The following is a 27,615-nucleotide window of genomic DNA, read 5'->3' on the forward strand; positions in this document are numbered from 1 at the left end:
CACCTCCTTTTTTTTCTCTATGCTCTCAAGCGATCAAGAGGGCGCACGTCTAAAAATTGACTGTGCTACCTCTTCTGAGAGAGTGGCACATGCCGGATGAGGACGGGGGGTGATAAAACATCTCTATGTTACCAAAAAGGTGAAAATCTCGAAGAAAATAATTTTTTACCGATCTTAGAGATTTTATGTGTATGTATTTTGACACTTTACAAAAGTTAGACAGCTATTTTGATTTCCTCACTTAAGGACACCCATCGTCCCCTTTTCGAAATCGAAAATCGACAAAAATTTTCAATGCCTCAAAGCTCATTTTACGACGGAGAGTGACCAATGTTCCGCGTAACAGCGAAAGATAAAAGCGTAAAGCGGGATAGCGTAAGTTTGCACTATATTTCATCGAATGTCTGCTAGTGAGTGAAATAATTGTCATTGATTACATGCTTGATTAAACCAGTATGTCCCAAATTTTTCACATTTTCCTCTTCAAAATATTAAGCTATGGATACAAAATCTGAATTCAGCAAATAAAACAAATACGCAGGGTCGGACTGGCTCGCATCTGAGGGCGTAGACCCTTGGCTGGTTTACAAAAGCAGCCTTCAATTTGGCCTTCAATTTTACAGAAGCAGCACGGACGTCCATCAGGTACGAATAGTTGTATCTCTGCGCCGTCGTTAGCGTTCATCCTTTCCCTCGCTTTATTTCCATGTTGTGTTGTTTCCGTTTGTCTTAATCGTAATGTTGCTTTAAACTAGAGCAGAGCATTGCGAGTTCACGACTCACGCCATCGCGTCTTACATTTTTCATATGCAATGTGGAAATAAAACAGCAATTTTCCAGCATTTTTGTGGGCCCAGGCGCCCTTGGGGACTTAAATGCGGTTTATATTTCCAGGACTTCCTTTCACCACTATCATGCGTACGAGGACCTTTCTTTACTCTTAAAAAAAGCTCTTCTTTCCTTCATTTATGAATTTCCAGCATTTCTTCTTTCATCTTATTTTGCTACATACAAATATAGCAGAGGGGCGCGTCTTTGATGCGTCAGGGGCAGGGGGGCGTATCTGCCAATGGCAGATTGACCTTATGGCTAGTCCGAATCTATCGCAAGATATTACAATAATTTGCCAGAAAATTATTGACACCTGCAAATTCTCTATTGGAAGTCAAACAATAAAAATAATACAACTAAATAAAGAAAAAGAAAATGTTTTGACCCGTCTTAGTTTCTGTAAGGTATGTGCGCAATGGTCCCTGATTTTCCACGCGACGCATTAACCGCGCATCGTAAATTGCGTAAGTTCCTTGCGGAAGGTAGTGACGTTTCCGTTGCCAATCATCAATGGGAACTGAGGAAAGAGGGGGGCGGCGTGGTGGGGGTGTGCATCGCGGGAAGGGGAAGCGATAATAGTGGGCGGAGCCAGCGGAGCGCAGCTTCCCTCGTGTAGTCCGCGTCACGGCCGCTATTTACGTCCGAAGCTGCTCACGAAGACGGTGTTTTGATTTGATTCGCAATTGCCAGCTGATACTGATAGTGGCCAAGGCGAAACTCACATCGCAGTAGGACACTAACTTGTTTTTTTTCCTGGAGAATTTGACGAAATTTTTTATCACCAGTTTCGTTCGCAGTTTTTCCGACGAGCAACCGAATCGTGCGCGCGTAGAGCCAAACCAAAACGTTCATCGCGTCGAGTTAGATTCCTTGCTCATTTAGTTTCGTGTCTCCGATTCAATTCGAATTCTAACCTATCCAGTGTGTGGTCCTTTTGTGCAATTGAAGTTTTTCTCGATGATGGAAGTTTCTGTGAAAAGTCCTGAGAACAGCTTCAGCTCGAATCGTTCTGCATAGTTTGTATCAGTGTTCTGGAATTTTCTGTGCGTTGCAACATGAATGGGAAGATGAATCTGTCGTTTGCGGGGTGTGGGTTTTTGGGAATTTATCATGTCGGTGTAGCCGCTTGCTTCAAGAAATATGCTCCACATCTGCTTGTTGACAAAATCTCCGGCGCCTCAGCAGGAGCTGTTGCTGCGTGTTGTCTACTTTGCGATCTACCATTAGGTGAGTCCACCAACCTAACCTCACCCAATGCCATTTAGATTTATACCTTTATCCTAATCTGTAAGTACTTCCGCACAAGGTTTTGTCTAAGCAGTCCCATTACGGAGACCTTAGCATCAAGTGAGGCGTTTCCGCATGAATGACATGGGCTGTCAGTCTTAGTAGACCTGGTTCCAACTTCGGTAGGCGAACCTTTAGGAGGCGATCTGAACTGATAGCTTGAGAGGATTGTGCATCTAGTTTTCTTTTAGTTCAATATCTCAAGTAAATTGGTTACTAGATTTCTAGAGGCATGAAAGTAGGATACTTGATTTAAGAAAGATATCATACCAACAGGAAAAATAGGTAGTCAAATGGGAAACCCGCAAAAGTATCATGAATCAGACTTAGCTGTAGTTTAGTCGCAATTCATTCAAGCTCTCATCTCATGTGCTAAACGCTGCTCGATTTAAGGCATAATTATTGAGATAATAAGAAAAAACAGGCTAGGTTTTAAAAAGATGAGCAAAGCTTTTTGGAGAACTGGAGATAAGTTCTTCTGGTAGCAGGTAGTTATTAATTGATCTCGCAGAAGATTTCACCGACTGACAGCTCACTAAAAGCCTTCTCACTTGTCAAAATACTTGACCAGTTTCTTTTTCTGAATTTGGTGGTATGAACGTGATATTTTTCATTTTTTTATTCCTACAGTTCTTCCTTACTTATGTGTCCCACAACTATCCTCTTATTCCAAAGTACCTATCTAGGTTGGAATCTTGCTCGTATTGATTCTTCATACTTACTGTGCATTTGCTTATGACAATTTACTGTAGCTCAAGATATTTCAAATTCTTTCAAAATTTTATCTAGTTACCTACCTACCATCAAAAATCTGTTGCCTTGCTGCATAGTTTTTTGATCAACAAATTAGAGCTTGTTCAATTCAAGCAGGAAACTTTGAGTCCTTTCTAAACTTAAATTCTTGTCGTCAATTCAAATGATCAGACAGTTCACGAAAGATGTAATTAAGCACACGCATTGATTGAACACTCTTCGAATCTGACATTTTAAATTGGAGACGGGAAAGTACGAATTGGTTCTGAAATATGAATCTTTGCAATTAATTTATCAGTCAGGTATTTTATTTACTTCCCGAACAAGGTCTCATTGAACATGTGATAACAAAAATTTGATGATTTCATACTAGGTTATCGCAGTTCCAGTCAGGTTATCAGAAGTTGGTTCCGTTGAATTGATTTTTTGCATAACTTGGAGAGAGATAATTTGCGTGAGTGGATATTCAAGCAAATAAGTACCAAGTACTTTCTAATTAATGAATTAGACACAGCTTTTTAAATGTCGTTTAGAGCTTTCCAGAGAAACCTAAATTTTTCCTTTTTGAAGAATATTTTAATGGCAGTAAGTTCGAGTGAAACAATTTTAAAGAAGGTTTCCGAGGAAGGTTGTAACAAAGTGACTATACACACCAATTTTGTTCCTTTGATTGGCACAACATTAAAACTTTTTGGCAATTTGGCTGCAGCTTCTAATTAAATTAAAGTTTAAACTCTTATTATTCTTGCCAGCTGAAAAATTTTATCTTCTATAAATGTTTTTAAAACCAAAGCTCAGCCATCATCCTCTAGAATCAACGTTACAAGTGGTGTGGATATATTGAGAGAATTTCTGAAATGGTATGGGGCAACTTTTCTACAGAAATTATCTTGCGACTAGTACCACACTTATTTTATGCAAGTTCTGTGCACCAAATTGTTTAAATAAATAAATAAGTTTTTAAAAAAAAATCAGGGAATTTAGGCGAACGTACTTAGTTAGGAATTTCTCCGCCAAACCCAGAGAGAATGCAGGGAAGTTTTTGTTCGTGTGTGTGTAGTCAGGATCGAAGTAAATTCCAGGGGTGCAAAATCGCGGAAGGGGGGGGGGGTGTCAGAGGGATAACACAATCCGCGGATCACGTGATCAGTGAAGATATTTTTGGGAAAGTGAGGAAATTTTTGTCCACAACGACACCGAAAAAAATTTGCAAAAAAGATGTCGACAATTCATCAATCCTGTCTACTTTTCGGGAGACGTTTCGAGCAAATTTTCTAAAGCTAAGAGAAAACTAAAAAGAAAAAAAGGGTTATCACTTGTTAGGAGAGTGATGAAATTTTTCGAAAGTGATCAAGGAAAGAATCCCGCATCGCGTGAAATTTTTGGCCAAATGACACTTTTTGCACCCCTGAAAAAATCCGGTGGATATTTGTATGAATGTTCTAGGATTCTGTGGATAAGTCAGGAAAAAGCTGATAAAATTTGAAATGTTACTGAAACTGCGGCTCTGAAGATATGTCAGTGTCTACTCAAGCCAAAAATAGTATACGTACATTGAAATGCAAGTGAAGCTTTAAACTTGAATCGATCGCATATAAACCGGGAATAAATTATGTTACAAGGCAATTCATCGGACTTTAAATCGATTCGATTGTCGAAATTTCAATCCACCCTTCCTTTATACCGATTGTCAGCGTGATGTTTTTAATGAATTTTTCACGCGCGAAATCCTGAGCGAGCTGTCATTAATTCATACAGCAATCAATACTCAATCAATACTGCCTCGAGTGGTAATGGTGTTTACCCTTTGACGCTAGCCGGTCGTTATCCTTGGACAATGCCGCCTCATCGTCTAGAATTTTTTCATTTTTTTCCCCTCCAGTCAAATCCATACGTACCTGGTAAACATTCAGACGGACTCTGGCAGCATTGTCCTTGAAAGTGGTTAGACCGCCTCATTACAAACGATTGAAACTGAGCTGGTAAGCTCAATTAGAGATGAAAAACACGAGATTTCATGAAATTGAGTACTTACTATTTTTTTTTATTAACCACGATACACTTAGCAATGCTGCTAAGCTCGTACATCAATGTATTACTGTGTGTATTATTTGCATAATACTTAGAGAGGAAATTGGAATTTTTCAACGAATAATCTTCGAAATTTTGCTAAACTTTCTGTAAAAAAAAAAATCATGCAGCATGCGTATTTGATCCGATGTAAAACCTAAGCAAAGATGAATGATCTTAGCAGCAGTGCGTAGGTTATACGTAGTTACAAAAAAAAATGTCTCAATCGCTGAAATTCACATTTGTCAGACACCAGCGTTGCAAGGTGGCCAGTCAAGGAGAACCTGGAAAAACGGGGAAATTTCACGTAAATTAACAACCAAATAACTCTCAATTCAGCGGAAAATTGTATTTTCGAAAATTGCAAATTGCACGTAATGTGTCCCTAGCTTTTGCTTTCCTCCCGGCTGTAACATTTAATCTTAAAATTTTTAATTATGATCTCGTATTGTTCCAAAGTCCGAGAATTTTGGAGAAAAGAAACCCAGGAGAAAGTCTGGCATTTCGATTCGCGATCTTGGTGGTTACTCTGTAAGAATAATACCACACCTGAAGCCATAGTGAAACTGGATTTCATTCTGCAATTAAGGACGACATTTTCTTGATACTCAATGTGAGCTTTTATCTGCATAGGGAAACCAGTGACACGTATGCTGTTTCTGAACTGAGCCAAAGATAGTCCTTCCTATTTGCAAAATGTAGTCCAACTTTAAGTCGTATGAAAACCTAAAGGAAAGTTATTAATCGTGAAGTAAACTTGTGATATTAATCATAAAAAGACGTGTTTCATATTCTCAAATATAATTTTCCATTTTTCGAAACGTGAAATGGTTTCCATCTGTGACTCCGACCACGCGAAATGCAGTGGCGTGACGTGCTTTCTGCCATATAAACCTATGGAAAAGGATCAATTAATAGTGTGTTCGCAACCAACGTCCAGCACCTTCATAATCGATCCTTTACCATAGCTTTAAAGCGGGGAAAATATCGAAATTCGATCATTCACGCCTCGTCGTTGGCGCAATATTTCCCCAGTCGGTTTGCCAGCACGGCACACACTTGGCAGAGTCAATAAGAGAAGTCGGGCTAAATTTGGAAACTTTAAACGCTTAAAACTCCGTTTCTACAGAACTTCGAGGTTCTAAAAGTGGTTCCATTGGCTCCCTCGTTAAATTCTCTTCTAGGAACACCTCTTGTAATTTAAAATGTAACGAAATGAGCATTAAAATTCGCAGTTTTAGTCAAATTTTTAATGTCCGACCACTCTAATTGACTCGATCCGCTGTGCGGCGTATGGCACGCTACGCAGCTTGAGTCTTCTGCGCGTCGCGTTGCCGTGACGTAATGACGCTGAATTTTCTTATCACGATCAGTGATTCATTGTTTATGGGAACCCCGCTTTCCGTATGTAAACACTCTCCTGTTTTTTAGCACCTTTGACGTTTCGACAATCGCCGTTGGTCACCGATTTGCGTGCCTTATTTTGCCGTGTCATTTTCCGGTGGCGCAGGAATAGGATGCCAGCCGAGTAAACAGATAGAAGGATGTGAATTTTCAAAATATTTACGTCGCGTCGGTTACGTAACAGGATGATCCTGCAGCGCAGTTTTAATTACTTCAGCAGCTGCGTAATTGACGAACCGTGTCTATAAAGTGTCATGAAATCCGGCTTGCTGCGATAGTTATCTGCTATTTTCGTGTATTTTCCGAAGGAAATACACCATTGCGTTTTGAGACCGTTCTCTCAGGCCTAATTCGCGGTGATTTTTTTTCCATGAGCCGAAGAGTTTGAGCTTAGAGCTTCTCCTAACGGCGTATCCATTCTGCTATGCTAAGGAAAACCGTCGTATGAGCCTTTAAGTGTTGCCAAATTTATTTTAATGAAGCTCGGATTTCCTGGTAAACTTATGAGTATTTTCCCTCCAATTTTTCAGATAATTTTGCTCGTAATTCTACCGAAAAGTGCTGAAAATTTCAAGGGAAAATGTTCATAACTTTCATCGAAAATGAACATTTTATTGAAGGAAATTTGGCAACTCTTGAATATTCATACGGCATTATTCCTTAGCAGGGCGGTAGGTATGTCCCGTTCGCCTGGTTCCATACATTTTCCTGCATGAAGTAAATTGACAATGTTTTAAGAATGTTGTCATAGTTTGTTGTCAGGTTGTTATTAATGACAGTATCAATGTAAATTTTTTTTTAGAATGCTGGTTTAGCATTTTTTACAATTATTTCAAAAAAAATTGTGTAAGGTACTCTCTACCGTATTATAACTGCAACCTCTTAGTATTTTTACGATTTTGGTGAATTCTTTCAGAAATATTCTCGGTATTTCTGGGCACGTATTTATCAGTTTTTGTGTCAGTTTTAAGCAATGAAAAAGTTTCTAAACATTAACTTAGATAACGTCCTGTCAACAAAACAGATTTTCTTCTTGCATCAGGCTGGCGCCGATTTCGATACCACCACTGTCAGCTGTTGCTGGTCCAGCGAGCATGCAACATTTTAGACATGAGCATGAGAATAATCGCCCTGCTCTTGATAACGGGCCTAAACAAACATCCAGTTTGGACAAACATTTTAGAGGTGTTCTGGAACGAGAGCGAGCTACTGATAACAAATATTTGCATTTGATACGACGTCATCAAGGCTGTCACTTCCCGCTAATTTCGTACGATTTCCCTCGAAAAAGATGTTCAAAACTTAAATTACGTGATTTTACGGTGGATGATTGAAAGCTTTTACTTCTTGAAAGTTACCTCCTGTTACAGTATATTTTTATCTGCAAATACTCGTTTTAAGGAATCGTAGGACTCAATTCATAATGTCTAGAATCTACCAAAATCAGGAAGTGGAGGGGTTCATCAAGGAGGAATAATTATTCGTAGAAATCTAAGCATTTATTAGAATATTGATGCTTAAAAACAGCAAATTTCTTCTCTCTCCATACCACGAGGTCAATGATTTTTATGCTTCACGCTGACTCGCACTGGGAAAAAAAAACACATTGGATCTAGAGTCCAGACTCTTGAAAACATCGACAAGAAAAAATACTCCTGATTCAATCAGATTTTTGCTTAAATCAAAAGGAAATCCGCTCAAATTAAGAGGCTCGGTTCTTAATTCAAGCAAAAATCCGATTGAATCAAGAGTATTTTTTCTTGTTGATGTTTTTAAAAGTCTGGACTCTAGATCCATAATGTGTGTTTTTTTCCCCCCAGTGCGACTTTGAAAACTAGACAAATTATGCAACAATAAAGTTCCATATTTCACTCAATAAAAAACCAATTCACCGGAAAATTTTTCAATATTTCTCTTCGAATTTTTCCAGACCACTTTATTCGTAATTTAATCTAAAATGTCTGAAAATTTCGAGTAAAAATATGCATAACTTTCCTCAAAAATAGACGACTGGTCAGGGGAAATTTTGCAACCTTCGAATGTTCATACAGCGCCCTTCTTTGGCACGGCAGAGAACTAATTCGACTTCTGGAGGCTAATTTGGCAACCACCTGTAGAGCTTTCAGAGCTTTTGTAGAGAATTCGTATTCGGAATGGACTGGAATCGTGAGAACGCGGAGACTCTCGGTCGGTTGCTGTTGGAAAACCAAATAAAATTGGGCCAAGCCGAGGAGATAAGATAGCGGGCGGCTACTCCACGTATTTATTCTTCGGTCATTACTTGTGAAACCTGTGTTGATTCTTACGCGGAGCCGGGGCTCCGTGAATTTCCCCTGTCAAAACGGAGGATGGCCTCAGCCTCTCGCGTCCGGATCTGATATTTTATTTTCCCCTCGTTAACTCGATAACGATAAGGTTATTGACCGCTGCGCATGCACCTGAACCCGTAAATCCTCCCGATCAGCTCAAATCAGGAATTTCTCCTTGCATTTGTTTGAGCATGCGAACCATATGGCAATGTTCGAGCAATGTAAGAGCTGCAGGGTGTCTACAAGTTCGGAATTTCCGGGAAGTCCGGAAAATAGTCTGATTTTTTAAAAGCGGCCTGGAAGTGCTGAAATAGTGCGGAAATTCCGCAAGAAGTTCCGGATTTTTTTAATTTGTCGTCATTTTTGCAACTTGAGCGAGTAATTCAAATTTTGGAAATTTTTCGAATTTCGTCAATTGAAGGTACTTGAAAAGTACTGAATATTTATGCTGAGGAGGTACTGAATTTCTTAGGAATGTACGGGAAAAGTACTGATTTCCGGCCACTGAATCAGGAATTTCTTTTTGCATTTGTTCGAACATGCGAACTATGTGACAATGTTTGAGCAATGTAAGAGCTGCCAAAACTTAGAAAATGCCAGAAAATGCGGTTCTTCGAGCCTCTGAAATGGAAATTGGACAATTAAACGAACCGATGGAATCAGAGCTGCAAAATGCTACTCCACGTATAATTTCATTTTGCTGGATAGGAAATCTTCATTTCCTATGAAGTTCCGACAATGTCTCATTTCCCATGAAGTTTTAAAAAAAATTCATTTGCCATGAAATTTCAAAAAATGTTCAGGGCCTTTGTATGCAACCTACTACAATTATCTGAGATTTTTTTAGGAAACTTCAGAAGGCTTGCGTTACTTTTTTTTTCAAAATTAAGATTTTTCCGTTTCTATGCGTTTCGTGTCATACTGAGTCAGTCGCAGAAGTTTTTAAAAAAACTATGAATTTTTTTTTCAAATTTTATTAAGTTTTGCATCCTTAGATGGAATACAGGTTCTTTTTCGGCAAAAAAACATGCGCAATTTCTGCAACACCTGAAGTTGGCCAGGGTGTTTCGAATTTTCTCTCTGTCATCAAAAAAAATGAAAAGCAAAAAATGCACCGCGACGCTAATGCAGCAAAAGGAAATGAGTGAGGCCATCTAATGATTTTGAAACCAATCGAAAGGTTTCCGTCATGCCGTCGTCGTGTCGCCGGTCAAAAGACCATGACAACCTCGGAAAATTACTTTTGTCTTTATCGGTGCCTCAATCACCCTTCGCCATTCACTAATAATATGCACCAGTGCATCCCCAACTATGGCAGGCGCCTCGCAGAACGTCTCTTCAGACGGCGCACAGTGGATCGAGTCAAGTAGAGAGGGCGGACACGGAATTTTAACTAGAACTGCAAATTTTGACGTTTAAATTGTCACAATTCAAATTTCAAGGGGTGAATGTAGAAGAAAATTTTACAAAAAAACCAATAGAACCACTTTTAAAACCCCAACATTATACATAGACGGAGTGATGAGCGTTTAAAGTTTCCGAATTTTGTCCGACTCTCCTATTGACTCGATCCACCGTGCGGTCAAAGGGTGACTAATCTAATGCCTTTGACTAATCCAAGTATTGTCCGTAGCATATTCTTCCCTAACCCAATGAACCGTCCGCATTTCAGATGAGACGTTCGTGAAAATGTCAAAGGTTCTCCCAATGAGAGGTCCCTTTCACGCATAGTTCGGGCACCTCTTAATAAGTCTAATGTCACAAACTGTCAGAAAGACAAAGATTACACAGTCCGAATGGGTCCCGGTAATCTATGATCAGTGCATCCCCATGTATTTCCGTTTGTGCACTCAATTCCAGGGTCTATCCCACTCTCCGCGACCTTTGAGAGCGTGACCTCTGGCGGTTGTCGTTCTTTCGTGGAGATCGCCCATGCAAACAACCAGAAATGAATGGACCACTCAAAGAGGATATAAGAATCAAACTCCTTGACCTGTCCCGGACCTGGACTGGTGGTTTATACATCTTTCCAATATTCATTTTCTCTCAAAATGTCTCAATTTTACCTGATTCATCCAGAGGCGGGATAACCCGGCTGGCTAGGTGGCTTTTGCCCCCATAACTTTGATCAGAAGGGCTTCGCTAGGCCCATATTAGCAGATTTCTGGGACCCCATCCAGCAATTTTTATAAAATCTAACAGAGCCTCTTTTAAACCTTACCTCTTACCCTTATCAGGCTCCCCAAATTCTCTTTTCGGCGGGACCTGCCCCCAAAAAATTTGGAACCAGTCCGCCCCTGGCACTCATCCTTCAGAAAAATCAGAAATTAAGGAGCATAATGAAGGAGGTTTTTGCACTAAGAGTATCTTAGAAGAGGTGCATGGCGTAAATAGATGTATGGACTTACTTTTATTTATGGATAATATACACCCATCTTCCAAATTCTTTGTAAATACGTTAATAGCCTAGGATGCTGAATGTCTATAAATAAATTAACTAACTAACTACTTTTGTCATCGATTTTTTCGAAAGAAGTCATTGAATCTTTGAATCCGCAGGAATGTTGACACCATATTGCACCCACCTATCAGAACCACCCAAATCAGAAAAGGCCGCTCCCTGCTTTTTTATTCTCCTCGATAAAAAATGACCGTAGCTGATTCGATGACTTCTGCCTCTTCTTTCAAGTCCACCACGCGTCAGTCCATTTCGTCGTAGCTTCGAAAGCGTCGTAGATAATCGTGGGCAACTTTTACTTGTAATCGATTGTCCTGTCCATTAAACTCCGGTGATCGAAACGGGACATTCCAGTTTTGCCGCGACGAATTGCATCGAAATTACACATTCTAAGGTCAAGCGTTTGCTTGTGCTGCGGTGGTTTACCTTTACGACTTCATTAGAGTCATGCTAGCCCAGTCCTCTCCCCGTCTCCCCCTCCCCTCAGGTTGGTGATTAGTGTCAATTAACATCCATAGTTGCGTGATTGAATGTGAATACATTGGATTCAACAGTATAGGAAGGTTATTGTCTTCTTGAAGCTGGTATTAGTTCAACGTGGCATTATTTGGCTGAGTTTGTCGGATGACCGACAGTGACTTAGCTGGAATATTTCTGGAGTCTGAAATCCTTCCGTGTAAAATTTTTCAAGGTGTAAAAAGGTTTTTGGAGGTCATTGTTGCTCCCCGCAATCGTATCGAATAAACTCTCCAATGGTGACTTCCTATGTCCCATGATCTAATCTTTAAATTCGTACTTTGAAAATCCCAATCCTCGGTGAAATCTATGAGCGGCATTTTCTAAGCTTATACGTGATTTACCCATTGTCAATGAAAGTTAGGTTGTGCCACTTCCTCTATTTTGCAAAAAGCCTAAAACTTTTACTAATTTTATTTTCCGAACATTCCATTCTGCTGAGTGCAAAATGCCAAGTTCCCAATTCATCTAATCGCAAATTCACTTTTCGTTTAGTTTTCCCTGTTTTCATCGAGGCAGCCTACTTTTTTAGCACACGTCCGTAATTTTCGCCAAAATATCTGGCCACAGCCTCAACAATTGCTGTTTTGAATTCGTATAGTGGGTGCATGGCTCTTCTCTTGTCGTTTTCTAAAATCTCTCAACTTTTCCTTGAACAAGGCGCTGGTAAAATCGTGCTATCTGCTATCTTGCGTCCAATTTGTGATGAATAGCCAAAATCTCAAGGGGGAAATAAATAATTTCAGTTTTTTTTTTCTTTCTTGATTCGCTTTAAAATGGTTTCATTTGCCTCTTCAAGACATTTTCAAAGTTCCTCGAGTCATGAAAATTTTAAAAAACGATCTAAAATTTTGACTGAAGCAGAAGCAGCGATCAAATTGATCCCAATTCAGCGATTCAGTATCGATGAAAAGCCAACGAATGGAACTGATTCACAATGAGTGAAGCACAACAGTCCTGACCTCTTTTAATTAGTGATTATCACCCTCTCACTTTCGAAGTTAGAGCAACACCAAAGCTGAGATGCGTGGAAAATTTTGGAATTCTCCTCTTCTCCCACCTGAATTTCTATGCAATACCTACTTGGGCCAAGGTTAGCAAAGGTCGGTTCACTATCTTAACCACGACAATCGTTCAGTGGGTGCAAGCATTTTTATCTAATGAGCAATTAAAACCTTGCCTTGATTAACGGTTCTCGCCATTAAACTCTCCGAGCTCTTATGAAATGTTGTATAAAAATAATTTGAGAGGTTATCGACTGCGTTTGATGCGACTCGTTTTGACTTGAAAATTAAATCTAAATCGCTCGCAGATCCTTTTTTACGGAACTGCAGAATATTTTCCCCTACGTTATCAATTTTTCGTCGCAACTCAAAATAAATTTCATTTTCTAACTCATCCACGAATGCATTCACCTGCATAAATTATAGTAACACATATGCCGTTTTAAAAATGAGCCAGAAAGTGTTGTTTCTTATCGCAAAATGTAATCCAAATATTCGCTCTCCCGCGAACTTTTCCTTCGTGGACGATCCCAATTCGTCGTTTTTCAAACGAAAGAACGCAACCCCTTTCCATGGTTGTAAAATTGATCAAAACACTTCAACTTTTTACAAGAATAAATCTATGCGATTTCCGTCCAATTTTTTTCTGATTTTCGCACGAGATCAGAAGAAAAATCTGTGGAATTTTCAGCTAGAAATGCCCAAGATTTTCCCAGTAAAAATGTAAGTTGCGCGAAGAAATTTAGCAACATTGAATTGAAGTTACGCTCTTTCGTGAGAAGAGCGCCGAAATTTTATGGTGCATGAATAAAATGTACTCCTCCAGACGATACTTCACTTCGCGGTTCATTATTATAAATACCAATGGAACGCGGAAAAAAAACCCCTTCATACGGTGATTTAATCCGATTACTTAATGCATTACGCAACGATATAGCGTATTATTCAATTCAAAACATGTACGAAGACCATTTGTATGCATTTTTACGAAGTTACTCCGCGCGTGAAAAAGTCAGTTACCTGTTTGCCTCTTTTTTGCCGCCGAAAACGCTGGAATCGAAGACACTCGGGCAGATGACCTTGGCCGAGATGTTTTGACCGCTTCAGCGATCTCCGCTGCGTTTTATGGAAGAAAGCACCAAGTGCATCCTGTATTGAACCGCGGTTTGTATGTGCTTTAATGCGCTTCGAAGCCTACTTTAGAATGCTCTTACAGAATAAGACACTACGTCTCAGTGATACGGCATAGAGATCTCTCGTTGCTTTTCTTAAAACGTAGCTCTCATCGACTTCTAATCGGTTTCTTACTAATTATATCGCATTTACCGAGTGTCACTTGGCGATAATTTCTCTAGCAATTAGTGTCCCGGCGATTTCGAGCCGCACTCAGGTGCCAAAATTCAGGGAAATACGTTCATAATGAGCCGCAATGAATCCGTCGGAGTATGCTCACGGTTTCGTGCAGATAATATTGTCTCCTGCGATTAAGATCATTGACAATCCGTGAACAGAATTATTTTCCCTCAAAGTTGACGTTCAATCAAATTGAGTAATGTGTTTTTAAGGGTCTGGTGTTAATTTGTGTTAATACATGCATTCTTTCAACAAATAGGCTGAATGAATAAATTCCAGTATTCTCTTACTGTTCCTGACTTCAGTCTTTAGTTGGGATGAGTTACGATCCTAATGAAGTAAATGAATAAGATTGCATTTTGAAAAAAGTAACCAAGAGCATTCTAATGTCGCTTAGATTGTGCCATTTTTTGTACCCCGCAATTATAAACTGATCTTTTGAACAAGTGTTATCTTACTTTTAATAAACTATAATTTCAAGACAAAATTACTTTCGTTAATTTAATTTTTGCAAGATTTCAGTAATTTTATTGCAAGGAATGCAAGTTGTACAATCTTAGGAACATTGGATTGCTCTTGGTTCCTCTTTGCCAAATGCAATCCAATTAGACGTATTTTTATGCCAAAAGGAACTATGTCTCACGCAAACCTTATGCACATAGTTCCTTTCAGCACGAATACGTCCAATTGTGGTTTGTTACAAGAGTACTTAACAGAGGAGTAATCGAGACATTCTTTGCGAAAACGACACTTAGATTTTGCAATACTGCTAGGGTTTTACAGGGTGCCTACAAGTCCGGAATTTCCGGAAATAGTACTGATTTTTTAAGGACGGTCCGGAAGTACTGAAAAAGTGCGGAAATCCCGCAAAAAGGTCCGGATTTTTTTTTTAATTTTCTGTCATTTTTGTCGCAATTTCAAATTTTTGAAATTTTTCTAATTTCGTCAAATGGAGGTACTGCAAAAGTACGGAATTTTTCTGTCAGAGGAGGTACTGAATTTCTTGAGAATGTACTGAAAAATTACTGTGAAAGTACTTATCTTTGACCAGCCTGTTTTAGTAGACACCCCGGTTTTGCAACTTGGTATTTTTCACTCGTAGTTGAACAATTTGGAGGCCTCTTTTGAGCTCTTCTCCCTAACATCTACTGTTTTTTCAGTTTTTTCTCTGAAGAATAATCAGCACATTTATTCGTTTGGGTTGTGCATTTCATTTGAAATCGATCAATCTGGACAAGACTGAAAACTGAGCGCACGTCGTTTCCAGAAGGAATGGCTCAATATTTAAAACGGGTTTGCAACAGTTGAAGCGCGGATGTCTAGTCAGCCTCAAACCTAGATTTTCAGCGTTGAAAATTATAAAATTCTGTTCCCACATTGAAGACACTGACATCGGTTCAAATGGATTACATTTTGCAATTTAGAACTACAGTTTCCATCTCAACGTATGCATCGCTAGTTTCTCTGTGCACGTACGTGCTTTTACAGATGAGCCAGACATGTTATAGTTCCTGATTAAAAAATGAAGTTCAAATGATACTCCTACTTAGAGGCGATTAAAGTAATTTCAGCTTAAATTGGACCACGTCAAGCAGAAAGGAACCAAGCCACATTAGCTATTGCCAAATTTATTTGGGCAATTTTTAACATGATCACGGTCGTGCGGTTTTTTGCCCAATTTTCTGTGAATTTTCCGCTCAGTACGAAGCTAATTCCGTGACAAAGTTTCCAGGAATTCGCATGAAAATTATCTTGTAAAAAATTAAGTTGCCCAGTTTTTGGCAATAGCTAATGTGGCTTGGTTCCTCTCTGTTAAATTCGCTCCTATTATTGTCTCCATGTATTAGAGTCACTTAGAGGTAGTTAAGTCAAATTAGCTGGCATTTAGTCTTTGACTTAAAATTAGAGCTAATTTTTTTGACTCAACCTCATCCTCATGGGAATAAAATATCCTCATTCTTAACCATTGTATTATCTTGGAACTGCTCTCTGGATTTCTGTCGGAAGATGGGCCGTCTTCTGCGGCTGGGATGGATCTCTGTCAGAAATGGTTAATAGGGCACGTGAGGCATTGAGACATGTGAGTCTCCAACTTAGGCATGAGTTCTTGAGAGGAATGAATGAGCATAATGCGCTAGGTCTTGGTGTCTCGGTGACCGAGTGACCGACGCAGACGCTTATGCTATGTCATCGCGTCGTGAGTCGAGAGTTGTTCACTTCCGCGCTTTTGCATCGCGCTTCGCTCGTCCGCTCGCACGCAAGATCGGTGACCGGTCGTGGTAGGTCTCGCTAAGTCTAGGCCAGTTCATTTTTGGGACCCAAATCCTTGCGTAGTGGCGCAAACCAGACAAAAAAGAATCCTGTGGTTTTTTTTTTTTTTTTTTATTTTTTTATGTTGCGGGTATACGGCGTACCTCGGTAATAAAATGGGACCTAACGATGAACACAAAATAAATCAAGATAGTTTTATGACCAAAAATATAGCTGACACCACGCTGTCATTTTTGTGGAGGGTGGTAATTTTCCCATTTCATATTTCTGGGACAATGTTAGGGCATTTTTTGAGATGTGTGGGAATGCTAAGGGATGCAAGAAGTTCTTCGTCTTCCCATTTGACAAACCCCTTTTTCATCGTGAATTTCAAAGAGATTGTTTTTTCAGGGGCTCTGTATTGTTGTGATCTTGTGAAAAACGCGTGATTTTTATCGCGATTTTACGAAAACTTCGTGATTTTTATTGCAGTGTTGCCCCCCCCCCCCTCCAAAAAAAGAAAAGAAAATAAACCCAATTTTACCGGTTTTCTCTTTTAAAAGCATCGTTTTCGGCGCCTTCCCATTTTCACACGATACCAATTGCGTTGTCGAAAAGTTTTTGCACCCAATTCGCTAAAATTACGAATGCAGTGCTACTCCTCTGAAAAAATTCTTTCTTTCAATAACCCTTCCTCTCCCCCACCAAAATTTGGCTAAAATAACGTACCAGCATTCAGCGCATTTATTCCGGAATTCAGTAGGTTTTTAACGTCTCCTGCACGGGACAATTTTTTTTTTTTTAATTCGTCGTTTCCAAAACGAAAAACCGTAACTACGTATTAACACTGCACACTTTTCATTTGCGATTACTATTTTTACTAAGAAACTGTTCAGCATTGTAACAAAGCATTTCTTTAATTAATGTTCTGATTACACTCAAAAATCAGCAACATTTTGGATGGAAAGTACTCATATCATTGTATCAAATAAAAGTTTTCCAAAGTCAATTTTGTAACCTTTGACTAGAGTTACTTTCCCTCGTCTGGAAAACTACGAATTTAACTACATTTTTCAATTAGGAACTATAATATCTGGCTCAGTTTTCTGTTGCATAGACGTGTTTTTACGGATGAGCCAGAAAATGTAGTTCCTAATTGTAAAATGTCCAATTATCAGTCTTCCACCAGCAGCGTCCTCGCAAGATCCTCGTTAAAATGAGGCGTTGAAACATCTAATCAAATCCGACTCAGCGACAGATTTCACAATTTTTAGCCAGCTTATCCATTTTGCAAAACTCTATCTTTCAAAACAAGGCTGCGAGACACGCAATCATTGACCCAACCGGTGCGACAAATTTCAAAAAAATCGAAAAATTCGTTATGCTGACCATTAAAATCTTACTGTCCGCGATACTTCACAAGCTTTTAACGATAAATGACCAAGTTCTCTCTAAAATGGAACATGTCTATATTTCGGATGAACCCCAGAACACTAGGAATAACGTGTAACCCAAAGCTCGCATGAAAATTTACATGATTCCCTTTGGAAACGGCTCGTTTGAAATTGATGGCGCAATGGGCGTGCAACGAAGATAACTCGGGACTTTTGCGGAAGTTACATCCCGAGTTGTATAGTACACGATTGTCGATATTATCCCATCAGAAGCTATGGTGGAGGATCGATTATCATGGTGTTCTGATAATCGATCCTTTTCAATGGGTTTGAACGGCAGATTAGTCGATTGATCGTAACGCACTGAATCGGTCGGAAATGCGGGGTATTTTTTCGCTACTGGATCTCGGTGAGCGGGAGCTTTGGACTTGGAGTGAGCTTTCAGAGCGTGGAGCTTGGAGCGCGGCTGTCACGTGCGTTTATGTCGCCGCGGATACGAGTGCACATCCGTGACGTCAGAACTGGAAAATCAGCTGGTTGTTGCCCGCCAGCAGCGGCGCGGCGCTCGTTGGATCGAGTCAATAGGAGAGGTCGGAAAAAACTTGGAAACTTTCAAAGCTCACTGGAAAAAAAAACACATTGGATCTAGAGTCCAGACTCTTGAAAACATCGACAAGAAAAAATACTCTTGATTCGATCGGATTTTTGCTTAAATCAAGAACCAAGCCTCTTAATTTGAGCGGATTTCCTTTTGATTTAAGCAAAAATCTGATTAAATCAAGAGTATTTTTTCTTGTCAATGTTTTCAACAGTCTGGACTCTAGATAAAATGTGTGTTTTTTTTCAGTGCTTATAACTCCGTTCTTGCAAAATATCGAGGCTCCAAAAGTGGTTTCATTGGTTTCCTCGTGAAATCTTCTGCTTTGCTAGGAGCACAGCTTTAAATTTAAATTGTGACGAAGTAAACATCAAAAAATTTTTTGTCCGACCTCTGTAATTGACTCGATCCACTGTGCGGCGCGGCGTTCCAGCGACCCACACTTGTAATAAACGACGCCTTGTTGCCTCGTTCTTCTGATAATATTGATGCAGATTTCCGTCCTAAAATGTATCGAATCAGAGTCAGACTGACTTTATGGTGTCAAGGACCAGGACCTGAAACCGGGTATTAATTAGGGAATTAAACATTTCAGGGAGAATTGAGGAATCTGTTTCAAAAACCGGAATCTCCCCTTTTACAGTTTAGAGATCATTTTAAGGTTTGTGTCATTGCACCTGAGCCGCCATAATTGACCTTTTTAATCTTCAAATTGATAGAATAATGACCAGGCTTTCTTTGCCCGGATAATATCATCAAAAACGCTTTTGGAATTGAAAATTCTATTGTACATCAAAGAATCAGGTGAAAGATTAAAAAAATCCGATGTTTATATTTAAACTCGGGAGGATTTGTATCGTTTTATAGAAGAAAATCCTGAAGAATTGGGAAAAATTTTGATTTCTTGTCAGGAAATGAGCTCCTGAAAATCGGGAAAAATCATGAAAAAATCAGGGAATGAGCATTACTAACAATTATATTTTAGACAGCATGAATCAAATACAATATATTTGTGATCGGATTTGTTTAAACGGACCTTATATTCCGACAGAAAATTTTCAAGGAAAGCCAAGTTTAGGGATAAATTGCAAATTCTGCGATTTCGAGTTCTCTGGACGGGAAACACTCTTCAGGAGTCTTAGGAACAAGCTGCGCGTATTTTTAAGTTAAATTTCTCCTCTCAAAGGGCGCTGACTACGTCCTTTCTGTGTACACACGAGTATCAGAATTCTAAAAAGGGACTTAAACTTCCGTGTGTAGAAAAACCTAAAACCCAAGAATTTTACCTAAAACCCAAGAATTTTTCCTAGAACCTAAGAAAATCCCTTCTTTTTTGAAGCAAGTTATCTTACCGAGTGTCTTTTCTGTCAACAGGTGAAATCACTAGCGATGTCTTACGAATGGTCAGAGAAGCCCGCATGAGGACACTTGGCCCTTTCAGTCCTTCATTCAATGTACAAACCGTCCTAATGGAAGGATTGCAAAAGGTATGTAACATTTCTATCTTTCATTCTCCTTTTTATGTTCTTCACTGAATTTGACACATTCTACTTCGAAATACTATTTTTTTAATGAAATCATCTTACCTGAATCGAAAAACTTCGGTGAACGAGACTTGTTTCCTACGTGGAAACTTAAATTTTACTGAAAATATTGAACCCTGGTAAAAATTGGCAGTAGAATCTGTGTTTCAAAATACCATAGACCTAAAGCTGGCTGTAAGATTTTCAATAGCTTCTATAGCCGGATGCACAATTTCTTAAAGCCTTTTATAGCCTTTATAAGAGACTCACAGCCAGGCAATAAAGTGTATGTTAAACGTCACTAATTACGGATGCTAGGACTTAGTGAGATTTTGGACCACTGCTCTCTTTTTGGGCCGTAGTATCTTGATTTATTTTGCGAGGAAAGCTCCGTACTTTCGATGGATGCCTGCCATTTCTAATGTATTAGAGCGCCTTCAGTTTCGTATGATACTGTTTTTTACCTCTAGTGTGAAAAAGTTGCTTCAAGCGCCGTGGTACGCTGCGGCGCGGCGGACGGGTATAGCCAGCGCGGAAAGTGCATCAGCGCCTACAAACCTAACAGGGATACTTCAAGCATTGCGCAATGCGTGAAGTATCCCTGTTAGGTTTGTAGGCGCTAGTGCGCGCTTAACTCTGGCAGCACGCCGCTCCACTCTGTGTTAGGCTCCAATATATGATCTCGCGGAGTCAGCATTTTTCAACCCATGATTTTAAAATGTTTGCACATCCTGTATGGATTATTCTCATTTTAATTGATGAAAATAAAATATGTATTAAAGGAAAATATAATGTGTGTTTTGTAAAAATTATGGTGGTTCCGTATCAAACTTACTGATTTCCAAAGCGCACGTATTTTTACACAATTTCTTATAGCCTTTTATAGCCGATGGCGATAAAGTGTAAAGCCCGGCGATAGGAGCTATAGCCCGGCTGTATACTTTTTTTTATCGCTTCGTATAGCCCGGCTATATGATTTTCTATTGCCTTCTTTAGCCGGCTATAAGAATTCCTATGGTATTTTGAAACGCAGCTCCTATCGCCAATTTTTACCATGCAGGGAGGAGAGGTTTCCTGTCACGCCAACTTTAACTCTTCTTTTTTAATCATTAAGAAGTGTTTTCCAACGGTCATTTTTTCTAATAAAAAATATTATTAGCTCCTCCATTCATCTATGACCTCGGATGATTCCCGCTAATAGCGGAACAAATATGATTGAGAACAATCGGCCATCAGTTTCTAATGGACCGAATCCGCTCCTCTCGCGAAAGAACGTATTTACATTTCTACATTGCTAAATTTCCCCTCAAAGATTGTGATTTGAACAGGAAAATCTTGGGTATATCTCCAACTGAAAAGTTCCCTGAATTTTCCTCTACCGCATGCATAAAGCATTACATTTTTGGTCAGCAATTTCGCAAGTGTATACCTGTGCAGATTTTTTAAGTCGACTTTGCAACCTTGGAATGGAGTTAAGTCCCTTCTTTCGGAAAAAGAGGAATTGAGCGTTTGAGATATTGACGAAGGAAATATCGGCTCGAAAAACGTGGGTTTTCGCAAGGGTGTGCGATCTCGACTTCCGCGCGGTGTCATTTCCAGAAGCGATTACTATTCGAATCAGTTGTTTTCAAAAAGTAACAGGTCCGTTCTTCGATGAGTCCTAGTTAGCATGTCCTTCTATGCAAGCCAAGGCTCATGCGAAAATGGGCTTGTTCCCTTTTGAAAACGACTGATTCATTTGTGATCGACGAGAGCTATCGAAGGCTCGTTGTGATGAGGCGTTTATCGACAAGGTCTGGGTGATGTTGCGTTTCGTCCGGTGATACAGCACTTCGCCTCGATCTTGACATCGCACCCGAGACGCGCGACCCCTAGACGAGCGACTCGGAACTCGGAAGTGACTCGAACGAAACATTCGTTTCAACCTTTACTCATCATGCCTCCACCGCCCTCGGCATCCTTAATTTTTGGCCTTAACTCGTTCGTATAGACGCTATTAGTGCCACGTCACAGTCGGTATCGATTGTATCGAACTGGATCCAAACAATCAAACATAACCTCATCTTGACACCTCCCTCCCAGAATTTCACTGTCAAAAGCCAAGAAACTGGAGTGGCATAGGAGTGGCCTAAATCATGGTGGCCCTCGTGGGTATTTTCACCTTTCTGAAACTGCTTTATCCCGTCAACTTAACAATGCGGGAACGTTCCGCGATTAAAAGAGCTGTCTCTAACACAACTTTTTTCTCAAACTGGGCGAATTATCTCTGAAATTCTTTAGTTTCATATTGAATAGTAAGGTTATGTTTGATTGTTTGGATCCAGTTCGATACAATCGATACCGACTGTGACGTGGCACTAATAGAGTCTATAGCCACTTGCCGCTTGCCGCTTGCTCAAATCAGCCTCCATTAAACACCCTGCTCAAGAAGACTAGATTATGTCTTTGTCGCAGGCAAATAGTGAAATCAGGCATTTTGTCAAATGCCTAGGCAGATAGTCAAATTTTGACGGTCTACAAAATTTTGTGTATTTATGGCGAAGAGCTCACGATTTTTCACTATTTTTGGAAAAATAACTCATCAAACCTACGAACTCTTATTGTCTTTTCCTCTTCAATTGCCTCTCTTATTTTTATATGTTGAAATTCCGAAAATTCTGTTTTTTACGACGTGCTGAAAATTTCAAGATCAGTGACTCTTCAGGAGCTAAACATTGTTTAAAATACTGGTGTGTGTGTGTGCAAATTTTTATTGAAAATTTTTTCTTGCAGGAGCAAAGAATTATTTTGTCTGAAATTAGGAAAAGAATTAGAATTTCGCTCTAAGTTAGAATATTTGACTATTTGCCTAGGCATTTGACAAAATGCCTGATTTTACTATTTGCCTGCGACATCTTCAAAACGCAGCAGTGGCGTGACGTGAATTGCGATACATCGATTGTTATGCCATATCGATTATCAAGTTGTTCGCTGCGAACACCCTGTTTATCGATCCTTTTCCATAGGTTTAAATGGCATACCAATCGATTTATCGCAATTCACGCCACGCCACTGAAACGCAGAATAAAAGAAACGATGCGCATGACGAACAGAAATTCAAAACGATAAATGTGATAAAACGAATGATGAGTCTAGATGGCAGATCAACCGGAAAAATTACGATCCACGGGCGTCTGGAGTGATAAAGACTAGAAAGACAAAGAAAGCTGACAATGACAGCTCGAATGTTTTTATCACGGTTTACTGGAAGGGAAGGAATCCTCGCTTACGTCAGGCGATAGATAACTGCACTAGCAAATCCACGCAATTACATAACGCAAGTGTCTTACGGACTGTGCTTCGAGTAGCAAGGACGCAATGCCAAGGATGCATCAGGATGCACTACACTGATGCAGCTTAGTTTGATAAGTTAAAATGATAAATGAGGGACTTGGAAGACATGTGGATTGCATTTTGCAAAAAGGAACCGGAAGCATTGCAATTAGGCTAAGATTGTGCATTTTCATCCTTTGCAATAAAATTACTGAGATCTTGAAAAAATATGAAATTTACATGGTAATTTTTGTCCTAAATTTACAGTTTTGAGCGAGTAAGATAGAAATCGTCAATGGAAAATCAGGTTTTTCTTCCAAGTCAAAAGAAGTTGTACAATTTTTGCTATACTGCAATGCTCCTGGTTCCTTTTTGCAAAATGCAATCCAAGTGGGATAAATGCAGTTTTTTTTTTTTTAAAAAAATTAAGGTATTAATGATTTCAACTTGAACTAGTCTTAAGATGTATCCTGTGGAAATTTCACCGGTAAAATCCATTTTTTAAGCATCTAAAAGTGAGTTTGATCTCTCACTCCGCCATAAGGCTTCATGTAATTCTGAAACTTTAAACACGTATTTCTTGAAATAGCAAAAACTGCACTTATCCCACTACTTGTCTTCCAAGCGCAAATATGTATGCATATCAATAAAGCAGTTCTGAATTGAGTAAGAACGAACATTACAGAAAAATTTCGCATTTCGTCGATATTCAGAGGCTTCGACAGAAATTATTACACTATCAGAGTTTTCCCCGGAAACCCTCGTTTTAAAAAAAATTCGATTGTGGTCATATTAATTTACTTCTTTATTTTTGCTACTTCTCTACTGCTCGTCCTTCCTATTTTCACTTTTTTCTACTCTCTTTCTCTCCTTTTATCCTCTTTTTCCCTGCCCCCCTCCGTTGGATCCGCCAATGTCTCCATATGGACGTTTACCTTTTCTCCCTCCCCTCTCCCCCCCCCCAAAAAAAATAATTAAAAATCGATCTCCCCTTTTAGACTCAATGCAAACGGAAAAGTTCTTTATCGGGTAAATGTGTTTCTTCAGTCGCTTGGTCACAGTAGCTACGTTATCAAAAAGAGCGAAAAAAATCATCAGGCATGGGTGTATCGGAATTTTTCAGCTCAAAATTTATTCGAGACAACGCGATACTCTGCCGGCAGAAAACAACACAACGCCTCCTCTGCAGAATCTTATTTGAGCTAATTATACGTTCATACGTCAGCCAGTTCAAAAAACACCTTACCAACTTTCGACTAGAGCATCGATTAACCGGCGATGACGGATCGTGAATGAGCAATTGAGACCAGTGGCGTGGCATGAATTGCGATGTATCGATTGTTATGCCATTTAAACCTATGGTAAATAATCGATTATTAAGGTGTTCGCTGCGAACACCCTGTCCATCGATCCTTTTCCATAGGTTTAAATGGAATAACAATCGATTTATCGCAATTCACGCCACGCCACTGCTAGGCGGATAAAGAATGGTGGTCGCATTTCGATTTTGGCTGCCATCTTGAAGCGATGTGACGTCAGGAGGGTACTGGTTTTGCCGTGCAATCCAAGGTTGAGCCGACCCCCCCGGCCTCGGCCGGCCCATGTACCCGATGTGCCCGATACAGTGTGACGTCCAGAGGGTACGAAATGCGACCACCATTCTTAATCCGCCTTGACGCCACTGATTGAGACTCGAAACTCGGAGCTGTTGAATCATCGCATTTTTTTTTTTTTACGTGGCATTAATAATTGGCTGAGTTGATCTCTGTCGGAGCTCATACTGATGTTGAACTAAATTACTTTCACTTACAGAAGGTTAGGCGTAAAAAATTAAGTTCAACAAACTTATTATGCAACCATTAAAACGTAAAAAGTACATACATAATTACTTTAAATAAAAGCACTTTATTGCTCGAGGAATTTTTATAACCAGCTGGGCGACGCTTGGTGTCCTTCTATAATTATTCTATGTCTCAGCATTCGAATCTACTCGCATTGAAAGTAATTTTTCCGTTTCATTTGTGAGGTTTTTTATGCGATTTACTTTCATGGAAGCAAAAAAATTAGAATCGATTCCTTGAGACCTGCGAACTATATTGCATTTTTTGTGAAGCTATACAGAGTCATTAAAACTTTTTTTAAACTATTTTTGATCGTACAACTATCATTCCTTCATCTATCCCCTATTTAAAACTGTCTTGGTACAAGTTGGAAAATGTCAATACCAGCCAAGTATTTAAGTGCCATTAACATTTTATGAACGAAGTCTCCTCTTAAATCAACGGTGCAAAATTTTCTTTTTTATTTATTTTCCGGGTAATTATATTGCTAAATGACCTCTGTTATTTGTGTGTTTCAGGTATTACCAGATGACGCTCACATACGAGTCAGCGGAAAACTCCATATCTCTTTGACCAGAGTTTACGATGGAAAAAATGTCATAGTATCTCAATTTAATAGTAAAGAAGACTTATTGCAGGTAAGTTTTACTTTTACACTGAAAACTCTCTAATCTTATTTACCTATATTTAGCGTTGAAACTTCAAAATCATGCATCCTTATTGCCAGTAGCATAATTCGGGGTCTGAACTCCCTTCTCTATGACTAAAAATGTCCTCAAAAAACATCATTTCTTGTGATTTTTAGGAATTGTTTACCAATGTACCCCTCATGAGAAATATTCGACGTAGAGTAGCCCCCCCCCCCCCTTCCCTCTAAAAATATTTCGGGCTATGCCATTGTCTTTTGATATCGTCCAAATTTTTGGGCATGCTTCACTTTCTTCAAAGCCAAACACATCAGTAGGTATTTTGGCGTGAAATATTCGGTTTTATATCAGTTGTTTAATGGTAAAAACTGTAGTAAATATTCGTCAAGTTTGATGATGATGGACGGAAATTTCCTAAAAGTTTGGGTAGCTGCTTTTATCAAATTCTCCTCGTTATTCGCAAGCAAAATCCTAGACATAGAGACAAAATTCTGCCTGAGCAATCACAAAAACGCTCCAAGTCAAGCCAGGTGTTGTATAACGAACAGACATTTCACATGCTTTTGCACATGATCAATAACGATTGAATTCTAATCAACGCCTCTGAACTGCACTCTGATAGAGATCAACCGTGACCCCTACATACTTCGAAGCAATTAAAAGTTCTCTCAACAAAGGACTTCATACATTGCACGTTTCAGTTTGTTTATTTTTTATGACATTGTCTTTTATTTGATTTGTTCAGCTTTTTTTTTTATATTTACAATAGATTAGCCGTTGAACCCTTACTCACTTCGTTCCGCATTCCTTAACCAGGCGTAATACTATCTTTATCAGTACTCTCTGATTGATTTGCATTTTTACTTGGATCCTTATTAGTTTTGTGTTCTCTTGAGGAACAAAGCATACCTACCATTGTAGGTCACCTTGCTTTTAGTATTAAATTGTTTTGTTTAGTCTTCTAAATAATTCTTGAATTTTCTGTTTTAGGCATTGATGGCAAGTGCATTCGTACCAATATTTTCGGGCTTTTTGCCGCCCCGGTTCCACGGTGTTAGATACATGGATGGTGGATTCAGTGATAATCTGCCAACTTTAGACGAAAATACCATCACTGTTAGTCCTTTTTGCGGAGAGAGCGACATCTGTCCACGTGATCCCTCTGCCCAACTATTTCATGTAAGTATCAGGCAATTTTTCATATCAACCTCACCAGAAAATTAGATGGAAAAAAATGTCAAGAGGCACATGTCTCAGAATGAACTAGTGATCAAAATGAAAATATGCAAGGCTCATGGCGCTTTTAATACACTGTTTAGATTTTACTGTCCAGTGAATATAATAACTTCAATCCAGGAATTTAATTTGGTATAAAGATGATTTCTTAATTATTATCGGACATTAAAACTTGGTAGTTGGGTGGATCCTTTTTTTTCCTGTCAATTCAAAAGTTTTTACTCAAAACCTTTATTCCGTGACTAGAGTAACAGATTTTGAATTCAATGAATACTGACCAGAAATAAATAATACTTCCTTGTTTAATTGATGTTTGTAATTTGAATTGCTTGTGTTACAGGTAAATGTAGCCAACACTAGTATCGAACTCTCCAAACAAAATATCTACAGGTTTGCGAGGATTCTATTTCCACCCAAGCCAGAAGTGCTGTCGAATATGTGCAAGCAGGGCTTTGACGATGCGTTGCGATTTTTACATAGGAATGATCTAATCAGCTGCACACGGTGTTTAGCTGTCCAGTCAACATTTGTAGTTTCTGAAACAGTTGAAGAGAAATTCGACTATGATCCACAGTGTCCAGAGTGTAAAATGCACAGACAGGCAAGTATTCCTTTTCTTTGTTCCCAAAACTCTCATGCTGTTTTATTACTCTAATAAAGAGGTTTTACAAGCCCCTTTAAAATTTATATTTTAAGCACTTAATTTTTTAATCTAAAATGTCAAGAATTGTTTTTGCCTCAAACTCTGAACCAAATCTTTACTTTTGGAAAGTTGAGTGCTCATCACAAAATAACTAAGGGACGGCTATTCTTTAATTTTAAATTTTTG

The 27,615-nt window shown here is 39.1% G+C and overlaps 1 protein-coding gene across 1 annotated transcript in view; it reads left to right on the forward strand.

The window, feature by feature from the left end:
* The first annotated feature begins 1,446 nt into the window (after positions 1-1,446).
* Positions 1,447-27,615, forward strand: part of LOC109037409 (1-acylglycerol-3-phosphate O-acyltransferase Pnpla3) — a 32,258-nt gene continuing 6,089 nt past the window's right edge. The window contains exons 1-5 of the mRNA XM_072302669.1: positions 1,447-2,058; positions 19,602-19,714; positions 25,422-25,541; positions 26,541-26,729; positions 27,127-27,391. Of these exons, the coding sequence (XP_072158770.1) occupies positions 1,887-2,058; positions 19,602-19,714; positions 25,422-25,541; positions 26,541-26,729; positions 27,127-27,391 (859 nt within the window). The 5' untranslated portion in view covers positions 1,447-1,886. The remainder of the gene's footprint in view (positions 2,059-19,601; positions 19,715-25,421; positions 25,542-26,540; positions 26,730-27,126; positions 27,392-27,615) is intronic.

This window comes from Bemisia tabaci, chromosome 7 (assembly GCF_918797505.1).
Source record: "Bemisia tabaci chromosome 7, PGI_BMITA_v3".
Classification (NCBI taxonomy): domain Eukaryota; kingdom Metazoa; phylum Arthropoda; class Insecta; order Hemiptera; family Aleyrodidae; genus Bemisia; species Bemisia tabaci.